The sequence below is a fragment of the Gambusia affinis genome, linkage group LG02 (assembly GCF_019740435.1).
Source record: "Gambusia affinis linkage group LG02, SWU_Gaff_1.0, whole genome shotgun sequence".
Taxonomy (NCBI): domain Eukaryota; kingdom Metazoa; phylum Chordata; class Actinopteri; order Cyprinodontiformes; family Poeciliidae; genus Gambusia; species Gambusia affinis.
In genome coordinates this window covers 31,656,737-31,680,084 of record NC_057869.1, presented here as the reverse complement: position 1 = coordinate 31,680,084, position 23,348 = coordinate 31,656,737, and the positions used below count along the sequence as shown (strand labels likewise).

The 23,348-nt window shown below is 40.6% G+C and overlaps 1 protein-coding gene across 1 annotated transcript in view; it reads left to right on the top strand.

Moving 5' to 3' along the window:
• Positions 1-348: 348 nt before the first annotated feature.
• chsy1 (chondroitin sulfate synthase 1) overlaps positions 349-23,348 on the top strand; it is a 31,564-nt gene continuing 8,564 nt past the window's right edge. Inside the window, exons 1-2 of the mRNA XM_044140324.1 lie at positions 349-1,279; positions 5,781-6,276. Of these exons, the coding sequence (XP_043996259.1) occupies positions 969-1,279; positions 5,781-6,276 (807 nt within the window). The 5' untranslated portion in view covers positions 349-968. The remainder of the gene's footprint in view (positions 1,280-5,780; positions 6,277-23,348) is intronic.

The following is a 23,348-nucleotide window of genomic DNA, read 5'->3' as shown; positions in this document are numbered from 1 at the left end:
ACCTTTCAAACAAAGTTAAACAATGAAAAACATTTGAAATATTTTATTTTTTATTCCGTGTTATCATTGAGTCATGGACTATTATTTAAAAATACAGAAGATGCGAAACAAGATTGTTTCAATTCCCTCAATGCAAAACTAAAGCGCGATTCACATAAATTTAGCCGCTAGGTGGCGCACGAGATTATATTATCTATTATCTATGTATCTATTATCTATTATACTCTTTATTCTTTTTAGTTTTATGTCCTGACTTAAATGACGACGTAAAAATAAAAATGGATATATCAATTTTAACCTACCAATCACATTTTAATAAAAGGGTTGGCACTAAATATTAAAGCGATAGTTTTCGGTCACAGTTGGAACCCGCAGCAGCACATTAATCACAGAGTTAAGCAATCCTGTGGTGTTCTGCTCACATTTTAATAATCATCGACACAGTTAAAAGCTCCACTGCACATAACTCCGGTGGTTAAGAAGGGATTTCCGGTAAAACGTGTTACGCTGCGTCGGAACATTTCTACGGAAACGCACTTGGGTCAAACCAGTGTTAAATCCTTCGCGATCAGAGATCTGGATTGTCAGACATTCCAGCTATTGTACGGGGGACGAACCAGACAGGATCCTCTGTTCTGTGCTGCAATGCAAGCCGCTACCTGCGTCGCTCGGTGGTGATTCCCCTGCGGCGGACGGTGGAGGGTTGCTGGCTGGTCGGGGCGGGCAGCGGCGGGACTCGGAGCTTCAGGTAGCGGCTTCGAGGAGTCTGCTGCGATGCTACGTGGGCATCTGGAAGAAAAGCGCTTTTCTGCTCCTAGACTGTGTGTGTGAGCCACTGGAACCCCACCGAGCCGCTTTTAGCAGCCGTCTTTTACTGCCTGGGTTTTATTTCCTAGACATTTTTCTTCGAGAACCGCTGTTTTAGAACCAGACAGCATTTTCCGACGAGCTGGTTAAGTTTTGGGGGAATGGCAGGTCGAAGCCGAAGAGCATGGTTTAGTGTTCTGCTGGGACTGGTGGTCGGCTTCACGCTGGCTTCCAGGCTCATCTTACCCAAGGCGACCGAACTGAAAAGAGCCGGGCAGAAGCGCAAAGTCAATACCGCCGCCTGCGGGCTCCACGGGGGGCTCAGGAACGAACATGGAGGAGTCCTTTGGGCAGCGCAGGCGGACGGCTCCTCCACGACCGTGAAGCCGGATTCCAGCTCCAAGAGTTTCCTATTCGTGGGTGTGATGACGGCTCAGAAGTACCTGAACAGCCGAGCCGTGGCAGCACACAGGTACGGAGAGGGCTGATGAGCCAGCACTCTGGCTGGCTGACAGGCTTAAACAGAGGATGAGGATGGTACAGATGCTGGTCATCTTATTCTGAAGTTTACATGGAATATTTAAACTTTTTCCAAACAGGAGCGACCCTAGGTTGTAGGGACCCCAAACCATTAGACTTAGTGGACCCCCTCTGGTTAAGCACACCACTTAAAGCACACCACTTAAAGCACCATCATATTCGCTGTACTTCAGTTATTTATTTTGGTCATTTGTCATAAAAAAGAATAAATCCAAGCATTGAAATCAAACTCAAAAGTTGTTAAACCAGCAATTTCTCATCAGAATCTAAACACTTACAGAATAAAGAAAATCAAAATTATGAATTTTTTCACAATTTGTAGAGCAGTGGTCCCACACTCCGGTCCTTCAGGGTGGTGCTTTTAATTCAGGGTCGGTATCTGGAGTTCTGTCTGCTTTAGCATACCTGGCTCCAATATCAGCTCATTAGCAGAGCTCCGTAGCGCCTGACTGCGTGCTGGTGAGGCAGATTTACCGTTTACTTCCAGTGTGTTGGACAAGAGACGTGTCTAAAAGTTGGATTCTGGCTCTCCAGGAAAGCAGCTTGAGATCACTCAACTGGTGTAGAGTCTCTATCTCTAGCGAGGTTCATGACTGCTGAGCCACAGACTCCTGCTGTCTGGAGTTGGATGTTCAAATGTGTAATCTAAAATAGATGCTCATATATTGTGATTTTAACCAAATTAAATAAGAACTCTGAATTATGCTTTAATCAGTTCTTAATATGGAACACTTTCTGTTGTTTAATTGGTCATTCAAGAAGCTCCTAATCCTGAAGCCTTCCAGCTGATTTCATGAGTTGTTACTGGAACACAATGCTCTGTTTTCTTAATCATTTGTATCCCTTTTTTTACATGAAGTCAATTAGATGGGATTGTTTTGTATCTGTTAACTCAAACTCCTGATTCTGTGAAACATATTGAACTACAGGCATTTGACACAATGTGTAGAAGGAACCTATATTTCTGATGATTTGATGTCATATTGCAACATAAACTCAACAGCATTTTTGCTCTTGCATAATTTGCATATGGTTTCTGGTGCAATTTCAATTCTCAGTTATCAGTGGCTGATTAGCAGTTGGTGTTACTGGTTTGTGCTAGAATAAAGCAGCTGAAAAACTCCACACAGTCACTGTTGTAAAGAATGTGAAGGACTTGATGATCTCAGCTGACAGAATTCTCTGCAACATCTTCAAAAGCAAGTGGTGCTTTTTATTTGCTAAAAATGAGTTTTATTGTCGAGATGAAATATTTAGCTTTTTGAAACAGAGGTGCACAGATGGCTGAACAGAGGAGGGGGATGATTAAATAAGATGGGTAATAATAAAATGAATCCACCATTTGCTGGCTTGCAGAACATTTCATACCATTCATGGGTTATTAATAATGTTTGGTTGTTAAAGGTCCACTGTTATACTTCCTTGAACCAGCTGGAATAGATCAGTGGGCTGTACAAAACATGTTCATTACATCTAATACACAGAATCATTCTCAGATGTTGAGATTTCACCTGATCAGTTCTGCCTATTTTGAGCTCATTTAGGAATGCTACCTCAAGATTATGCAAATGAGCTGCTGCTGGCCACGCCCTCCCAACTCAGCGTTTACTCATCGCCTCATGCCGAAAAGCTCAATAATTTAGCACAAAAACTTGTTTTTTCTCGCAATTAGAACCTATATGTATCTACTTTTGTGAGGTTAGAAGACAAGCACTTCTCTCAACATTTGAAGAACAATGTTACCTTATGCTAACTGACAAATAATGTTCATGCTGAACAACAATACAAAACACACGACACATCAATATGTACTTCCATCACCAAGTCTTTTGGTAAATCCTGCCATGTTCTGTTGGTAGTTTTGATAGGACTTCTGCTAGGTAACAAATTGTGACACAACAGTTTAGAGGTTTTTGAAACCGGCTGTCTTGCAAACAACAGTAGGACATTTACTTATTCCCATCAATGGGGTGTCTACTTAATTTTTTTCTGCTCTTGGACTGTTTCTAGAAGCAGGAAATACCGAAATGGAAGTACAGAAACATGCAAAAATTGATTTTTTTGCATAATAGTGGCCCCTTAATGCCTTAAGTGTTTTCCTATGTCTTCTTGAACAAAGCAGAACACATCGACTCACTCTCTCTACCAGCTCACATGCTGGGCTCCATTTAAACTCGAATGTTGGAATTTCTAAGATCCGAGTTGGAAATTCTTCCTAAAAATGGGATGATACTAATAGGAAGGCTGGGAGTTGACAAGAAAGCAACAATGAGCTTAGATCCAGGTCTGTAACTAAATGATATTAAATTATTTTGTTGATTTATCTGGTGATCAATCAATAAATCAGAAAAAAATGTACATATTCCGCAGCTTTTTCATTTAACCACTTAAGCCTTTTTAATGCACTGTTAGAAATACATTAAAAGATGCAAATAGACAAAAAGCAAACCTTTCCCCCCCTAAAAAGCAGCAACAACATTCCTTTAGTGAACATCTGATCATTTGTAGCAAAGGAAGCCTCTTCAGCTAAAAACCTCCTTCTATCATCAACATCAGGCCTTGCTACTGGACTGAACATCGGTTTAGTGTAGCTGATCTGCTGAATGTTTTGGATTAACAGATTAATAACTAGATAGCAAAATGTTTTTTTTTTTTTTTGTTTTTTGTTTTTTAGCAGTATGTGAACCAAGTGAAGCTGAAACTGCAACTTGACGTGTTCTGTTGTGGGTGAAAAATATTTTTCAACTTAAATACAAAAAGTACATCTTGTACAGTTTTGGATTAATTACTGGTCTGAGCCTGCTGTTCTTTTAGCAAATGGCCCTTTATTGGGTATGTGTGCACTAGTTCATGATTAATTGATATACTAAATTAATTGATGATTATTTCAATAACTGACTCATCGAGATTAATTGTTTCAGCCCTACTCAGATCCAGAGATAAACCTTTTACTTGAATTTCTAATGGTTTGTAGTGTGTGTAATGAAACATGCAGCACTGTACATCTGTTATGACCATGTTTATTGTTTGTCACGTGTGTTTATTAGAAGTGAACTGAATTCCCACTCATTGTTCAGTTTGCATATTTAATGCAGTGAGGTTGTCGTTTCTGAGACCATGGAAGCCCTCGTTGGTAAAATGTGAATGAGGATGAGTCGTCTTTGTTTGACTCCTTTGTGTTGCTGGTGGGAGTTCGGTCTCTGCCATTCAGATGGATGTGAGTTTTTTTGCTATAGAGTCACCAGAACTAGACTCATCCACTGTTGTGGACAAACCAGGGTTGTAGAAAGCGAAGAGTGTGAGCTACAGTTTGTCTCACAGGAACAAAAGCAGTTCCTTATTCCAGCTTCTGAAGTCTATCTTATGTGTGAATGCTTGCAGCACCTGGCTGCTTGGTAAAGAATTAATAGGCTAATTAAAGTTTGATAAAAAAGGAGGTCAGTCGGTCAGCTCATCTCAACACCCAGTGAGAACAGAATGAACCTGGTGATGCTGCTGGTGGAATGTAGATGGCAGGAGCCTGTAGATGAACTCTTTCTCTCCTGGAGAGGCAAGACTTTAGAATAGTGGTCTTCAGCTCTGGTCTTCAGAGGCTTGTCCTGCTAATTTTAGCCCACCCTTTGAAAAGCCTCGGTTTAGGCCATTCTAACTGACCTGAAACGGGAGGACTTTGGAGTGATAGAACTTCAGATGGTGAGAAAAAAGGAGGATGTGTTTTTCATGAGGTTATTATCTCTGGACATACAGAGGGACGATCCAGAGCTATAGCAGAGTAGAGTTCAACTAGTTTCCACAGTTGAAACTAGTTTAAACTAGCTTCAGATTTCAAGATCAGGCTTGAAATCTGACCTGAACCTTCAGAGCCACATAAATATTGTTACAAAATCAGCCTTCTATCACCTGAAGAACATTTCCAGGATTAAAGGACTAATGTCCCAGCAAGCTCTAGAGAAACTAATCCATGTATTTATCTTTAGTCACACTGACTACTGAAACAAGGTCTTCATATGTTTGCCTAAAAAAATCACTAAAACCAGAAAGATGGAAGACATCACCCAGTTCTACAGTCTTTCACTGAGAGAATAGATTTTAAAATACTGTTGGTTAATAACTCACTGAATGGTTTAGGACCACAGTACAATAAAGATCTGCTGTTGTATCAACCTTCCAGACCTTTCTGGTCTGGTCTTTTATGACAAAGACTCCATGATGTTTTTATGATGTAAGGCAATTCAAATTGCCTTGTTGCTGAATTGTGCCATGCAACTGAAATTGAAGGTTGTAGGTAACCATTGAAGTTTACTTATAGCCTTCATTTGTTATATGTAAACTTCTAGTTTCAGCTGTAGATTCTGTCACCCCCACATGAAGCCAAACATCTTAATGTTAGCTCTTGCTCTCTGAGCTCTGTCTGTGTTTGTCATTGTTTCCAGAACTTGGGCCCAGACCATCCCAGGTAGGGTGGAGTTCTTCTCCAGCGAGGGCTCTGACACCTCTATCCCCATCCCGATTGTGGCTTTGAAGAATGTGGACGATTCCTACCCACCTCAGAAGAAGTCCTTTATGATGCTAAAGTACATGCATGACCACTACCTGGACAAGTACGAGTGGTTCATGAGGGCCGACGACGACGTGTACATCAAGAGCGAGCGGCTGGAGAGCTTTCTGCGGAGCCTCAACAGCAGTGAGGCCATCTTCCTGGGCCAGACCGGGATGGGAGCCCGGGATGAGCTTGGAAAGCTGGCTCTAGAACCTGGAGAGAACTTCTGCATGGGAGGTCCGGGTGTTATCATGAGCCGTGAGGTTTTGAGGAGGATGGTGCCACACATCCGTGAATGCTTGCAGGAGATGTACACCACCCATGAGGATGTGGAGGTGGGCCGGTGTGTGAGGAGGTTCGCCAAAGTCCAGTGTGTTTGGTCCTATGAGGTAGGAATACTTTTACTTCCATTCAGTAGGGTTTTTTGTGGAGCCTTTTCTCCTGTTACTCATCTTTTGCTTTTGAACAAGTCATCTATTAGTCCAGATCAGCCCTACTCTGTACTGAAAGTTTTGAGCTTTTCACATGATGATGTTAGGATTGTGTAGCTGCAGATTCCTCCTTTACTACTAATAATTAAGTGTTCAACGAAAGAAATTCTTTACTGAATTTCAGGCAATAAAATATTGATTTTGTTAGTTAAAAATGGGATTAAATTATTTGTTTATTTGCATCTTTTAATGCATTCCTATTGTTGTAGATATAGACATAAATTGTTAAATGAAAAATCTTCTGAATGTGCCCTTATTTTATCTGCGTAATCATCAGAATAATGGATTATTAATATAACTGTTCATCTTTCTCATAGACCTAGGTTGGTTTGGAGAACTTTTTTTACTTAATAAAATCATCATTTTAAGATGTATCCTGGCTTCTCTTTGTCTGAAATCAAAATTGGATTGATCGTAAAAGTTTAGGAGTGATAATAGAAAAATTGAAGGGGGTGAATACTTCTTCCTAGGGCTGTAACTCTGTCCTGGAGGATCTGGAGGTTTTGTATCTCAAATGTTGGACCTTTTAACTCAGCTGCTCATCCCTCACTGTTCATTCTCTCCATCCTTATCTTCTAAGCTAATATTTACAGTTATTCATTTCTGGTGAAGTAGTTTAGTTTGTAAAAAGTATTAATGGTCCGACACATGAGCTAATGACTGGGGAACAGAGCTGAAGTGTGTGAGTGATGTCTGCTCTCCAGGAAAAACTCTGTTTCTGCCACACTGCAGCGCCACTGCTTAGCCCCCGCTGCTTTCACGTCGTTAACGGTATTTACCATTTTGTTTCCATGGAGATAATGCTGACATTACAACACAGTTTCTGGAGCTCTGCCATAAGTACTCAGTTGAGGCTCACCACACGTCATCCGCCTGACGTCAGAGATTGTTGTGGAAACTTGATTCCCTGCTGAACATCACCAGAGCGTCCAGAGAGAAAGTTCACACCAGAAGGTGGGGACGCTCTGCTGGGAACCAATCAAAACCTTTCACTCACACTTCTGGGCTAAAGCTGCAGGAAGCATCTTTAAATTCTTTAAATTTTGTTAAAACTACTAGTATGTCATAAAACAAATAATTTGTGATAAGAATCCAGTTCCTCTGCCTTCTCTCAGTTCTCCTATTGCAGTCTGCAGAAATACACCGCTCGCTCAGAAACAACCAAGAGGTAGGAGGTGGGGCTTAGCGCTGCTCACATCCTCCACCTTTCTCTCTGCTTAGCTACAGCTGTTTTACAACAATACATGCAGGCTAGTTAGCATAGCCACTGACATGGCGGATAAAGTCATCCACCCACACACTGATGAGCGATGCCTCGACACACTCTTATTTCTGGGTTCATCTTGCTGATGCCATCCCTGGCTTTTCTCGCCTCCGCCTCCGTCTCTGTGGGAGACCGAAGTCTCAGCTTTCATTTCTCAGATTGATGATAAATTTTCTCATGAACTGAATCTAGAAATCCTGACTAACTTTTTCTGCTGTGCCTCCTTGGTTAAGCACCCAGTCACTTTGTAAATAATTACTGTCATGTATCAGAGGAGTGGGCTGCAGGTCAGACTGTTAGCTCTAGTTACTCAAAAAGAGAAATTAAATGTCATAATCCATATCATACATGCATCTTCAAGGAGTCGTGAATGGTGATGCTGTGGGGAGGAGGTTCCAGTACCAGTCAGTGTAGCAGTGAATCTGAAGAGAGCTCTGACTGAAGCCTATGCTGAAAAGTGGAGATATAGAGAGAGACTTTGCTGGAAGGAAGAGAGGAGCTCCTCTCATCTGTCTGCTCGCTCTGCCGCTTTACAGTGACATCCTCCTCTCATCTCTGGTTTTTACATGCTTGTCTAAATGAGATTTTTTTTTAGGTTTGCTGTTACAAATATAATGAAGGGAAGATGCAGTTTAATTTCTACATTTTTTTAGCATACACTATTAGGGCTGCAACTAACGATCATTTTAGTAAACAATTATTTTCAAGATTAATTGGGTAAAAAAATTTAGGACTTTCTGCAGATTTTTTTTATAGAGTGTTAGAAATACATTTGAAAATGCAAATAAACATTTACTTCCTAGAAGTCACTAACAGCATTTCTTTAGTGAACTCTTGATCATTTGTAGCAAAGCGTCTGAACAATCCTTCTAAACACCAACATGAAAAGCTCAGGCCTTTCTGCTGGACTGAACATCAGTACAGAGCAGGGATGATCTGGTCACTACCTTGGTATTCCATTTAATAATGCAATAAATAGCAATAGGTGCTCAGTAAAACTTTTTTTACAGAATCTGAACCAGATGTTTTAGCAGTTTTAGGAGCTAAAACTGCCATTTGAATTCTGGGTAGACCATATTTACAGACATTGAAGATTCTTTTCATATTAAATGCAAGATGTAAATAATTTTGTACAGTTTTGGCTTAATTGCGTCGATGTGTCGATCTTTCAGCAAATTATCTTTTTTTGAGTTAGCATAATGTAGTTGGCAATTAATAAATTAGTTGAGAATTATTTCAGTAATCAATTAATCAAATTAACTGACTTAAAGTTCCATGCTCGGTTTTTATATGTGAATTGTATCCTCACTCTGCTCCGTCTGCAGCACGGCATGTAGATGATATCTATGATCAAATATCAGAATATGAGTTATTAAAGGTTTGAAATATTAAGAAAGAAGGTTTTAGAGTTTAGGATAATTTCCTCCCACCGGCGTGGGAGGATCACGGTTAGACCAATGTCTCTCTCCACATTCCTGCTGGGAGAGCTCATTTCTATCAGGAAACCTCCAGCTGTGAAGCTTGTTGTCTGGGAATCAGTAACTGAAGCGTCCGCAGCAGATCATCAGCACACCCTCTTCATTGTCTCCTATGTTTATGTGTGGAAACGACTGCAGGGGTTTCAGCAGGCGACGCAGGAACCGTTTCCACCCAAGATGTTGAAGGCCGGTGTGTGTTTGCTCGCCTAAAATCCCAACTGGTGACAGTTTCTGCGATTGCCAGAGAAAAGCTGTGCTAGTTCGCTGCGGCTGGGAAAACATGCTGCCATGGCCGCTGAATCCACCCCAGACTTTCCAGGAAGGCCAAAGCCTGAAGGTTGAGCAGCAGTGGAGGTTGTAGAGGCCTTTCAGAGAGCTCAGTATGTGGTCAGCTTCGGCTATTTTCAGACATCCTGTGGCCACCACGTCCAGAACCCGTCTCCTGTCACTTTATGGCTGTGAAACGGCTCGCCAATGAATGTTTCTGCTCACAGTTCAAAAATAAACAGAAAGTGGAGGCGAGAGTGGTGAATTAGTGGGAATTATAGCTCTGCAGTATGAAGAACAGACAGCTTGTGTCTCTGCTAGCAGGCCACTTGGATACAGAATGTGCAGAATGCTCATTTTTTCCTTCTTCTTGACTTGAACTGAAAAAGGAAATGTTGGTTTGCCTCCTGACTCTGTCTGGGATGATTCAGCAGAGAGACCTGAGGGCTAGGAGCAGCAACTGTATATACATGTGCACATGTATATACAGATCATACCTATACATGTATATCTCAATACTTTAGGATATCACTCAAAAAGTACCAATGTAGAAGTACCATTCAAATATCAGGATATGAGTCATTAAAGGTCTGAATTATTAAGATAGAAGGTTCTAGAGTTTAGTATCATTTCCTCCCACCGGTGTGGGAGGATCAGGGTTAGATACAAACTTCATAAGTACACAAACGTATGAAGTTTGTATACTAAACAGATCCAGGACACAGGGCTATATATGTCAAGATTTTATTTCTCTTCATTTAGCGTGCCTTCACACCAGCCCTGTATAGTCCGCTTTAATCAAACGGTCCTTCTGCTTTGAAATTCCAGTTTGGGGAGGAGTGAGTGTGAATCAAACTCTGATGCCGATCATAAAAACCAACTCTGGTTCATCTACAAATTCCAGTCTGGGTTTGGTTGAAGTGAACTCTGGTTTGGTTCAAATGCAGTGTGAATGAAAGCAGACAAGACACTGCTCTAGAAGTAGAAAGCAGACTTCAGTGCAGGGCATTCTGGGTAAATATAACCAAAAAGAAACACACGAGTCTAATGCTAGCAGGAGAAATGGATCATGGCCTTTTACCAAAGACAAAAAAAGAAGTTCTACAACCGCTACAATCTGACGCCACTCCATTTGGTTTTGTAAAGAAAGTTGTGTTCAGTGTCCTCTTCAGAGGTTTTAATGTTGTTTCTTTCAGTGGTTCTTGATGCAGCGCCACCACAGGGAAAGGGGGAACAGGTTGCTAAAAAGGTTTGGTTAATTTCACTTAGTGCAATGTGAATGAGAACCACAGAGGCTGGAAAATACTTTTACCCCAATCGAACCGAGTTTACCGAACTGTCAGGTGTTAAAACGCTTTTAGATATAAATAGGATTTATAACAAGAAATGTTTTTTCTTACAAAATGTGGGCTTACTGTGGGCTTATTCTACATCTACTGTAGAATATCTGGTCTGGGATCCTTTGACATGATTTACTGAATCAAAGCTTCTCTTTTAAAATGCTTGGATACACCAATTTATAACCAGAACCATCTTGTTTTATCAGTGGCCTTTGTTGCTCATCCTCCTTGTTTAGGGTGTCAGTGATCATTCACTGGAGAACTGTAGACCATCACAGTCAGCTGGCTTCCCCGTCATAAATGAGTTGAACGTTTCTGTCGTGGAAAAAATACTATTTCCAATAACTGTTCAGATGAAATCACTCAGTCAGGTTTATTCATATATATATTGCGCACAATACAGAGAGCTCATAGACAATCAGTAATGAAGCAGGTCTAGATTAAACCTCACCAAGCTCTGTCAGGCAGAGACAACACATGAGCTTTATACCAGCGATAAAGAATTAAACAAAGGGAGAGATAGTCTGGTTCTGACGCAGCTGTGGAAAAACAACTTCTAACCTTCTACATGAAACCCAAATAGTTCTTTTGGTGATAGTTCATAAGCATATCATATGACATGACCAGCAAATGTGACCTTATAGTAATTTTTCCATGACAGTTTCTCTATTAACTATCATTTTTATTAGCTCTCCATGATCATGACATTAACAGTGCTTTAACTGTGTGGCCTCCACACTCTTTGCAGTTTAATATCCAGAGGGGGGGAAGGTAAGGGGGGGCTTAACAATAGCCTTTTATTTTAAGGAGCACTGAAAGAGCGCCAGCTCCAATCTGCAGCTCTAACTCGGTTAATGGGAATCACAAGGCTGCATTGCTGAGTCAACGTCCTAATCCTGAAGTCTCCTCAGAGGCGTGCAGAGCAGCCGGAGCAGCTGGGCCTCACAGAGCTCTCTAAGCTTTCCTGCTCCTGGCAGCCTCTCTCCGCTTCATTTGCATTCTCTTTTAGGTCCTCTGATTCAGTTTCTCAGTTTCTCCACTGAGAAACTGTTTTTTGAATAATTCTGTTAAATGGTCTATTTTATTAGAAGTGTGATTCTGAATACTGGTTTGAAACAGACCAGTGTTCTGTGTGCTGCCCCTGTGGAACCTGCCACAAACCAGACTGCTTCAGAGCAGCTGTTTAACTCAGCTCGCTGGAACAACACGGAGTGTTTCTGGATTCCTCAACAACTATTTACAGCTAAAAACGCTTTGACTTCACCATTTGATATGCTGGAGGGTAACCACAGGTATAGCAGTGACTGGAAGTGTCGTTGGTTTCAGGTGATGTGCAATAAACGGTCAGAGGAATGACTCGGTGTTCAACAGACCGGACGGGGCCTCCTGGACCTGCTGCTTGCTTGCATTTAGTAATAGTGGTAGGAAATGTGTTAACAGCTATATAGTGTAAGGAGACAGGAAAAGAACATTTGATGAACCATAAACTTTCAGGGTCTAACATGAAGAATTACGGTACCTGAGCCCAGTCTTTAGAAACCAGCCTGACCAAAGGATTACTCCTGCTAACCTGTCTCTGACGTCAGCAGTCAAGGTTTGTGCTGCTCAGGGGTGTCTGCGTGAGGCAACAGCAGAAATAGGATGACTTGCATGTCAAACTCCTACTGCCTCCAGTCTGCCTCCATGTTTGTTTGAATCTAGAAACAAACATGTGGACAACCCAGAGTGTATGAAGTGGAGGTTCCAGAGTCATGCTGAGCCTGTGTGTTTTAGGGTTAAATTATTAAAATTGTTTAATTTATCATGCGATTTATTGAGTTAATGCTTATTGTGACAGCTCTAACTCCAGACATGTTCCACTGCCGGTGCTCAAAAAGGGGTGGACAGTAAAAAGCTAATTTGTATTGTGATAAATCAATATGAGTAGAAAATGAAATGTTGATCATTTCACTGAACTTCGATCCAGAAACCCACAGCATTCTGGGTCTGGATTGAATTGAGCCGTTTTCATAAAATGATGATGTATATTTTGTATATGATGAAACTGAACTGAATCGTCTTACTAAGGGTGTACAATGTGTTTCTATTCAGTAATGTAATCATACCAGACTGTTTGTATGTGGGATAAGAAAAGTAGTGAGGTCCTCAGGCGGCGCCATTCACCGTGCACTATAATGATGCTCATCACAATCAGTCACAGCACCGATTCTAAGCCTTCACTATCCAATTAAAGGAGATTAGTTTCTAAGAGTCTTACAATACAAAGGTTGTCACCATGTGTTTCCTCTTTATAGATGAAACCCTGAGGAGCCGTCATTGATTTATTTGAACACTTCTTATGTCTGCTAAATAATTTGTTCATTCTGGTGGATTGAAACTCTGATGTCATACTGCAGAATTCAGTGGTTCAGTCAAGTTGAACATCTTAACCCAACTACTTTTACTTAAGACTACATGTTCTCATGTTGGAGGAATCCTCAAGCATTTGTTTCCCACCACATCTACAACTTCTCTTTTAAGGGAAATATCTAGTACACCTAACAGCCACCCTATTCAGGTGTACTTTATTAATCCTAGAGGAAAATGAAATGTCATAACTCACATCATCCAGATATGTTCAGTCATTGTGGATGGTGATGATGTAGTCAGGAAGGATCTTATGTCTGATGACTGTCATGTCATGATCATCATCTTGGCAGCAGAGATGATGTTCCACTATATTATGTCCTGGATATAATAATGTTGTTGGCGGCTCGGCTAATCCATGTCTTTTGCTTTTGCTGCTGTTCTGTAAATCTCTGTATGATTGATAACTGCTGCCCAGAAATTGATAATGAGCCTTGATCGTTATGATAAATGGAAGAGATTTACAGAAAAGCCTGTATTCACCAAGCCTTCATTTCACCTCCTGGGATTTGGGGTCGTAGTTCAGGTAAGATCTGAGCTGCCCCGGGTGGTAAAAACAATACCTTGGTGCTATGGTCATAACAACTGGCCGAAAGTAAAAATGTAACAGAAGAAAACCTTCTAGCTACGCAGCACCCAGAACCAGAGAGAATTTTACTGTGGACTCTTGACCTTTAAGAGGTTTGAGGCTGATATCCAACCACACTCACCAGGAGCTTCCACTTTAAACACATTGGTACTGTTAATTGCATGAAAAGCAAAGAATGTTGTTACAGTTGTTTCATTACACACGTTGTAAATGTGGTTTACATCTAGAAAGTGAAGTGTAACGTTTTCATAACATCAGAATCTCGTAGCTGCCCTTGACTAATAGAGATTACATAACGAGTTTCCTCACTTTGTGGGGCTTAATAACTGCACACAAAATCTAAGCCCTTTATTTTTTTCATGGACAGACTTTCATATGCTGTAATGTTGGATTGAGGTTCTTAGAAGTAGACTAAAATAAAACCTGCGTGGCTCCAATCTTCCATAAAATGGAATCTATTTCAGCTGAAGGGCCTGAAGCCCTTACACTTAAGAGACATTGATGCATCTGAGTGAGGGACGGTACATTATTCATATGCAGATGGAATAACATTTTGGTACATTTAAATCTATTCTCGTTGTCATTCTGTCCTGGTAGTCAAGTTTTGAAATCCCAATATAAAAACCTACTTCTCAGTCCTGCCATTAGTCTTGTCAGAAGGTGTGCACTGACACTTTGAACAACTTTCATTCCTCTGAAGTGAGGATTTATTGAGTCCAGCATAGAGTCTGGTAATCCAAGCAAGATGCCCTTAAAAAATTTACTTTATAGAAGGCCTTTGGTGAAACAATCTGCTAAAAAAAACTTATGTGACCTTCACAAATGATCCCATTCTTTTGAATGTCTCTTTACCTTGAACAATAGTCTGTTGGTGAGAACTGTTGTTTGTTTGTTTGTGTTTTATTTTTACAACTTTGTTTGCTTATAATGCACAGACATTTGTGTTAAATTTAAAAATATATTTAATTTTTGAATAAATGTAATACAAGAAAGGAGTGGAGATAAAGGCACACAGAGTACGTGCTCATTGCTCACAGTTTGTTTTCGTCACGTGTCATGGCGATGTGTGCAGCACAGTGTGTGACCTGGCTGCCACACTGATGCAGGCCTCATGCAGCAGGAGAAAGAAGAAGTCATGGTGTGGTTAATGTTTAGAGTTAAATGTTGTGTAGTCCGTTGTATTAATTATATTTAATGGTGTAGAAGAGGATTTTCCTGATGTTTTTATTTTTATCAAGAATCTGCACCGCCCTGTGTAGCTGTTTTTCTAGGTAAAGGAAGTCTGTGTTGCAAAAGCCTGACCAGTTGCTCTGTCACCATGACTGTCAGTAGAAAAAAACTCAAACTGTCAGGAGCCCTAAACATGAAGCTGAGTGGTTTAAAAATTTGTTCCTGAATTTATGCACAGGCTTTAATTTTGTAGGACAATAGAAAGTAGCTCTTAAGTTGTTTTTAGCAGGTAGAGTTGATTAATAAGAGTTGGTAGGAAAACTGATTCACTCCACTGGGCTTAAAAAAACATTAAACAGTAGACTGGGGCAGTTGGTAACAAGGAAATGTTGACTTAAGTAATAAGTTGATTTGAATGATTTTTATCCACTGGGACACAATAAGACATTCATCTGCATTGGAGCGTCCTCGTGGTGCTAAAGTAAAGGGGTGTTTCAAGGTTCTCAATCTAAAATACCTTGAAGTATAAGATTGTATTGTTTACAGCATCTTTAAAATCCAGTTGGATTGGTGCATCATTCACACTCATGGTGGCACCATCTTGGTGTTGCTTCTGATTTCTTCTTTTTGTAGACTTTTGAGCAGGAAGAGGAAGTTCTAACCAACTCTCCCACCCATCATGATGATCAAAGATCATACCTTCTACTCCATCATCTCTCTGCCAGGTCTTTTTACCATACAGACAGACGGAGGTTTATAAGACTCTAAATCTCTTGGTTGCTCTGCTAACCCAGAGACATTTGGAGTCACCCAAGACACCAACAGTGTGTCCTCAGGGATATCGTTATCAATTTCTGCTGCCCAGAAATTGATAAGTTAGCATGTCAAGACCACCATAAGACTGTCATACAAGAAGAGGCTTCAGTCAGAAGATTCATTACAAGACCAACTGCCAGTAGAGACCCTTCCTGCCCACAGCATCACCATCCATAATAACTCTCTGAAGAGGATCTAGATTAAAACATTTATTTATTTTATTTTATTATTGTCCTCTAAATATCTTGAATCATCTTGTCTCATGACCTGAATTTCTCTGTGCTTTTCTCTGTGATAAACACTCCAAGGAATGCAGAACCAGGAAACATGTTTTTCTCTGGATCAGCCTCCTGACAAACACTTCCTTTGTTTCCTCTTCCACACCTGAAGCTCCCTGCTTAGAAGGAAAGCGCAGACCTTCTCATGGTTCTTGTGGAGCTCACTCTGAAACAGTTGCTCAAATGGCTAAATAAAATCAAAGCTCAAGTGTTTGTTGATGGCCTCCTTCTGACATTCTTCTACACAACATCAGCTGCGAGAAAAATGCAAAACATACAAAGCCTTTCATATTATCAATTTATAAAGAATACTGTTTTTTATCATTTACATCTGAATATTGTTCTGAAGTTAAATGTATTATATTATTTATGTCTCACAAAAACTGCAGCAAATATTAAAATTAGTTTGGCTTAATTTTTGATTCTTTCAGTGCTTTCATCTTTAAGGTTCAGTTATGAGGGGCTTCACAGCTGTCTTTGGGTTTTCTGTATAAATGCCCATAATAGAGTTGAGTGACAGAAGCATAATGATCCTGTATATCCAGAAACACTCCTTGGTCTCTGTGTGTCCTCACTTCTTAAATATGAGCGAGAAGCTGAACATGCAGAATGAACAGGATGAAGAAGGAATCCTTTGTGTCTGGTAGAGGGTTCTGAGTGTGGATTTGGGCTGGAGAAAGCAGCCTTTGTTGGAGAGCCTTAGCAGGTTCCTCCGTCGTGTTGGGCTCATGTTGCTGAGCAGAGGAGGAGACATAGCAGTCACTAAGGTTTACTTTATACTTGCTGGTGATCACTAAATCACAAAACATGTAGACACCAAGTAAATTGTTTACAGTGCGAGATCTCTTCCTGTGAAGTCATCAGCCATAAGCTGCACTTCAAAAACATTCTGTATTCTGGACAAAGTCAACGAGTCGTCTCAATAACACTGAGGCAACTGTCGCACTTCCTCCTTCTCACGATCCAATCTGATTGGCTCAGGGGGAATTAGCCTGCAAGACCAGGTCAGAACTGGAGGCTCACCCTTCATATTGGCAGAGTGGCATTCTCAATATATATAAAATACATTATAAATGCTCAATATCAAATATATATACAGTATATATATATATATATATATATATATATATATATATATATATATATATATATAGTCCCTTAGGCAGATGACACTCCTAGTCTGTGTTACAGTTGCAGCAAATACTGGAGAACCATTAAACACAACCCACATCCCTGATTGATATGAAACATATGAGTGAGGCACAACCAAACATGGAGAAGCAGCATTCAGTTTCTATACACATCAAATCTGGGGCAAACTGTCAGAAAACTGCAAACCTACTGAAACACTGAGTTCCTATAAATCAAGACTAAAAACCCAACTGTTTTCAGTTGCTTTTGATTCTGTGTAACTGATCAACATATTTGTTGTATATTGGTGATTTTAACAATGGCACTTGGTTTAAAGCTCCTGGATGGAACTTGTACGTTGTAACTCACATAGGAGACTGTCTGCTGAAAACTGTGGCCTTAGCTTTGTGACCGTTTCATAAATGCAAAACTAAGGATGCAGGGAGGGAGAACCCCAGTGGGCAGTGGCATGATGTGTCCTAAGGTGGGAGGGATGCGCTATCCTATGAAAGGTGTAGGTGTATACAAACCACATGACTGGGTCTCGACTGTTCAGCTTCAGATTGGAGCTCCAGACTTTGCTGTTTGCTAGCATGGAGTCTGCTGTAGGATCCGTAGTGGCAGTAGGGTCAGCAGTAGAAAGTGTTCTGATTACCCAGAACATTAGAAGCACCTGCTGAGATTTAGGACCATGCAGGGCTTGACTTTCTGCACTAAGATGGGTTGGGTTTATGTTGGGAAGCCTGTTCTAGCACTTCCTACAGATTCTGTCCAGAATCTGTCCAGCCTGCAGGCCGTGGGGGGCCTTATGGCTGTCTTTGTGCCGTTACTTAGCAAGTTTCACAGAGTGGCAGAGCACATTGTCCTGGTGAGAGAGGCGACGGCTATTGGAGAGTGTGGTTGCCATAGTGAGATGTGCTTTGTCTACAGCAATGTTTAGGTGGGTGGTACATGTCGAAGTATTGTAGGATTCATGACTTCCCAACAGAATTGGGCTCTTAACAAGGGAATCGCTGTTTTTCCCTTCAGATTGTGCAAACACTAACAGATCAAACTATATGTTATTAGTAGGGTTATTAATACTAATAATGGTAAACATTATTTGTATTAATATTAATATATTATTAGTATTATTATTGCCAATTAGTATTAATTGGCAAATGATAAACATTTGCCGAAACTCATTATTTCAGACCTTACAGGAAATAGCCATGTTGCCAGTTGCTGGGAATTGCACCGAAATATTTTGCTGGTTTTTAAGTATATTTATACTTATATGAATATAGATTTGCATCAGTAACTAATTGAAAGCATAAAGGCTTCCATCGAATCAGGAAAGGTTAAAGTTTTTTCAGTCACCCTTTCTAGCTTTTTGTGTTAAACCTTGACCTCCATTAACTCTCAGCTCCTTGTTCCCCTTATTACATATAAAACTTTGTTGACCCCCTACGGCTGCCTCACCAGGACAAACTTTGTTTAATAGGTGATTGAATATGAGCTGCTGCTTTCTGAAGGATCTGGGATGCAGTTTTGGAGAACTGTTGGCTCACTGCAGTTCAAATCAATTAACCCATAACTTTTCCTGTTGGTTCATGTTCTCTTTACCCAGAGAAAACTCCAAGTGCAACCAAAACCTCTCACTACACAACGTGTGACAATGTTCAGTCTGTTTATTGGTCAGATATGTCTGGGGCAGGAGTACCAACTTTTGGGTTCTAAAGAAGTAGAAAACTAAAGAAGAAGTTGAATCAAATCATTAGTGGTATTCTGGGACCTACAGTTGTGGTCAAAAGTGTACATACACTTGTAAAAAATCATAATGTTATGGCTGTCTTGAGTTTCCAATAAGTTCTACAACTCTTATTTTTCTGTGATAGAGTGATCGGAACACATACATGTTTGTCACAAAAAACAGTCATAAAGTTTGGTTCTTTCATAAATTTATTATGGGTCTGCTGAAAATGTCACCAAATCTGCTGGGTCAAAAATATACATACAGCAACAAAATATGTCAATTTTGGTGATGTAGCGAGTTGTGTCAATCAAATTAGCTTCATGTCATGGCCTCTTCACTTCTTCTAAGTGATTCTGATTGACTACAGCTGTTGACTTCTCATGAGCCCATTTAAATAGGGCTCATTTGACCCAGTGATTAGACTCAGCTACAAAAGCTACAATGGGAAAGTCAAAGGAACTCAGTGTGGATCTGAAAAAGCGAATTATTGACTTGAACAAGTCAGGGAAGTCACTTGGAGCCATTTCAAAGCAGCTACAGGTCCCAAGAGCAACTGTGCAGACAATTATACGCAAGTATAAAGTGCATGGAACAGTTGTGTCACTGCCACGATCAGGAAGAAAACGCAAGCTATCACATGCTGCCGAGAGGAGATTGGTCAGGATGGTCAAGAGTCAACCAAGAATCACCAAGAAGCAGGTCTGCAAGGATTTGGAAGCTGATGGAACACAGGTGTCAGTCTCCACAGTCAAGCGTGTTTTACATCGCCATGGACTGAGAGGCTGCCGTGCAAGAAAGAAGCCCTTGCTCCAGAAAAGGCACCTTAAGACTCGGCTGAAGTTTGCTGCTGATCACATGGACAAAGATAAAACCTTCTGGAGGAAAGTTCTCTGGTCAGACGAAACAAAAATTGAGCTGTTTGGCCACAACACCCAGCAATATGTTTGGAGGAGAAAGGGTGAGGCCTTTAATCCCAGGAACACCATGCCTACTGTCAAGCATGGTGGTGGTAGTATTATGCTCTGGGGATGTTTTGCTGCCAGTGGAACTGGTTCTTTGCAGAAAGTAAATGGGATAATGAAGAAGGAGGATTACCTCCAAATTCTGCAGGAAACCTAAAACCATCAGCCCGAAGGTTGGGTCTTGGGCGCAGTTGGGTGTTCCAACAAGACAATGACCCAAAACACACATCAAAAGTGGTAAAGGAATGGCTAAACCAGGCTAGAATTAAGGTTTTAGAATGGCCTTCCCAAAGTCCTGACTTAAACCCCATTGAGAACATGTGGACAGTGCTAAAGAAACAGGTTCATGCAAGAAAACCATCACATTTAGCTGAACTGCACCAATTCTGTCAAGAAGAGTGGTCAAACATTCGACCTGAAGCTTGCCAGGACCTTGTGGATGGCTACCAAAAGCGCCTAGTTGCCGTGAAAATGGCCAAGGGACATGTAACCAAATACTAATGTTGCTGTATGTATATTTTTGACCCAGCAGATTTGGTGACATTTTCAGCAGACCCATAATAAATTTATGAAAGAACCAAACTTTATGACTGTTTTTTGTGACAAACATGTATGTGTTCCGATCACTCTATCACAGAAAAATAAGAGTTGTAGAACTTATTGAAGACTCAAGACAGCCATAACATTATGATTTTTTACAAGTGTATGTACACTTTTGACCACAACTGTATTTCAAGTAAGAGAACACAATGCCAAAAGATTTTGAGAAGATGTTTTGAAAGTTTCTCTTCTCTACCGCATCCCATAAAGCAACACAAACCTGGCTACAGGAAGCAGTGTGGAGCGTTACTGAGCGCATTTGGAGGTGGTCTCTGTAGAGTTTGGTCTCAGCTTGGTGTGATTTCTGTGTTCATATCTACACCATCCAGTAGAATCTGTTTTCTGTGTTGTGTGTAAACTGCTGAAGTTCTGCTTGGCAAATAAAAAACAGGGAAGGTTTATTTGTGTAGCACAAGTCAATTCAAGTACTTTACATAAACTATGTAAAAGGTTATGCAACTGACCTTAGGACAGTTTGTTTCTGAACGGGCTCCTCTAGCTCTGTCTTACCTTTGAAACATTAGATTTGAGTAATCCAGGAGATGATGATATTTTTTGTGATAGTTGCAGCTTTTTCAGCGCGATGTGGTCAAAGTCGCAAATTCTTTACATCTTTTTTTGTCGTTGTTGTTGTTGCTGCCATAACATGGTCTTACAAAAATGTTGAAATTGCTCCACATAACCTTCCCAATATAGACAGGATTTTAACATAGTTAGTATTTAAAATCCAAATAACATTTTAGTCCCTTGTTGAAATGGCAGCCTCAATGCAAATAGAGTCGTGTCCAGAGGAGTTGTCAAAGTGCAAAAGAAGAATTCCATATTGGTCATTCAAGTTAACGTGAACCGTTTACACTGAAAAAAAGACAAATGAGACTGGTCAAAGTTCAGTGTTGAACGAGTGAAATGTATAAAGCATTCAGGTGATTAGTCAGATTTGGAGAACAGTTGTGATGACTGGTAAAAATTGTAAGTCTATGCAAAATTTGTGAATTATGAGTGAATTTGCATGAATAGTTGTGATTGTAACATTGCAACTTCCTGTGGGATTAATTTATGTGCAAACAATGATACTTTATAAAACCAAGAATACTACAGACGACCCTGAGCTTCTGCTTCCCCGCACTGATACACAGTGGATTCAGTCAGAGGCTGCTTCAGATCTGCTGTAACTCAGACTGCTACTGGAGGTCCTTCCTGCTCACAGCCATCATCATCCACAACAACTCTTTGAAGAACTTTGGATGATATGAGTTACAGCAACATTCAAATTCCCTTTGGATCAATAAAGTTTTCTTGAATTGAATTGTTAGCCAGTGATCACATCCTGACTCTCTGTCTGAATGTGGTTTTCCATCACTAAGGTTGTTTGGTCCTGCTGGGTTTATTCTGGGCACAAACCATGACACAATGTTTATAGACTGATGGAGAACAAGAGGAGTGTTGTTCACCCAGCAGTTAGACAGAGGGAAGCAGCTGAAGTTCTCTGTGGTACCATGTGGGTTTGCGTGTGTGTGTGTGTGTGTGTGTGTGTGTGTGTGTGTGTGTGTGTGTGTGTGTGTGTTGGTATTGGACTTGGACTGTCTTTCTGGACGGTGCCGTCAAGATGGTACAAAGCTGTGTAAATCCAGTTAGCACCCTCCGTCCCTCTCCCCACTCCAGCCTAGCTGAACTTCAGGACACCTGCTGCCCGTCACTAGGTCCTGATGTAAAGCTCCGCCCAGGGTTCTGTTTAAGCCCGTCAGAACCAGAAGACTCAGTAGATGGCTTTGGTTCTGGAGGAAGACTTCCAGAACTTTGCTGGATGGGACCTTCAGCTGGCATCATCTATCCCCTCCCCTGGTTTAGATGCTATCTGCTGTCCATCAACACCGTCCAGCAGAATCTGGACCTCCACCTAAACCAGCCTTGACAGGAACAGTTTGATCAGATGAAGACGTTTGCAGGAGCAGCTGTGCTCCAGCTCTACACCAAGCAAGACCATGAGATCTTTCATCTTTTCTGGGTTTGAAGATATTTCTTTCCAATCCGTGGCTGTCACATGGCTGCTGGAAGGAGGCTGCAGATAATTCCCCAGGCCAGCTGCAGGTCACATCTGGAGCCTAGGTTTTAACCCCAGCACACAGCTGGAGCTGTGCTAACCTGGTGCCTGGGTGGATGTGAGGTCGGTGGGATCAAACGGGGACAGGGTTGTAATTAGAGTCCCACACCCAGCATGTCCTCTGGCAGGCTGCTGCTACTGCTGTTTTAGGCGTGGAGCTGATTACTACATGCACCAGTTCTGAGGTTCAGCATTCAGTTTGTGTGCTGCACCAACAAAAAGCTGATAGCTGCAGAAATGATTTGAGATTTAATAAATCAGAGGCACAAAGCTTTGCCAATACCTCTTAGGCCTGTTGTGATAATACATTTTGCTGGATGATCAGTTGTGCCAGAAATTATTTCAATAATATTGTCATTTTGAGTCCATTTTTAGCTAACTTAATAATAATTCCATATTAATGCAAGTACACTATCTCAAAGATTAAAAAAAAAATCTTTACCTTCTAAAGACCATTTAACAGAGACCAGAAAACAATTTAAATGTCCAAAATATATAAAGAGAACAACATTAATTAAAATGGATTATGAAGTCTCTGAAACCAAAATTGCATTTAATAAAATATTCATCATTCAGCTTAGAAACGTAAGACAGGAGTTAAAAATAATAATAAAAAAAACAACTGCTTGTCTCATAACAAACTGTCTCAGCATGGTGACAGTTTTAACAAATATGTAAGAAACATTTTTTTTTTTTTAATAAAAGTTACATGCTACAGCTTTAAAGTGGAGCATCTGTTTAACGAATGCTGTCCAAATGAAAATTGTCAAGCTCATTTTAATTTATTATGCAATTAAGCTTTAATTAAGCTACAGTAAGCTTTAATTAATTAA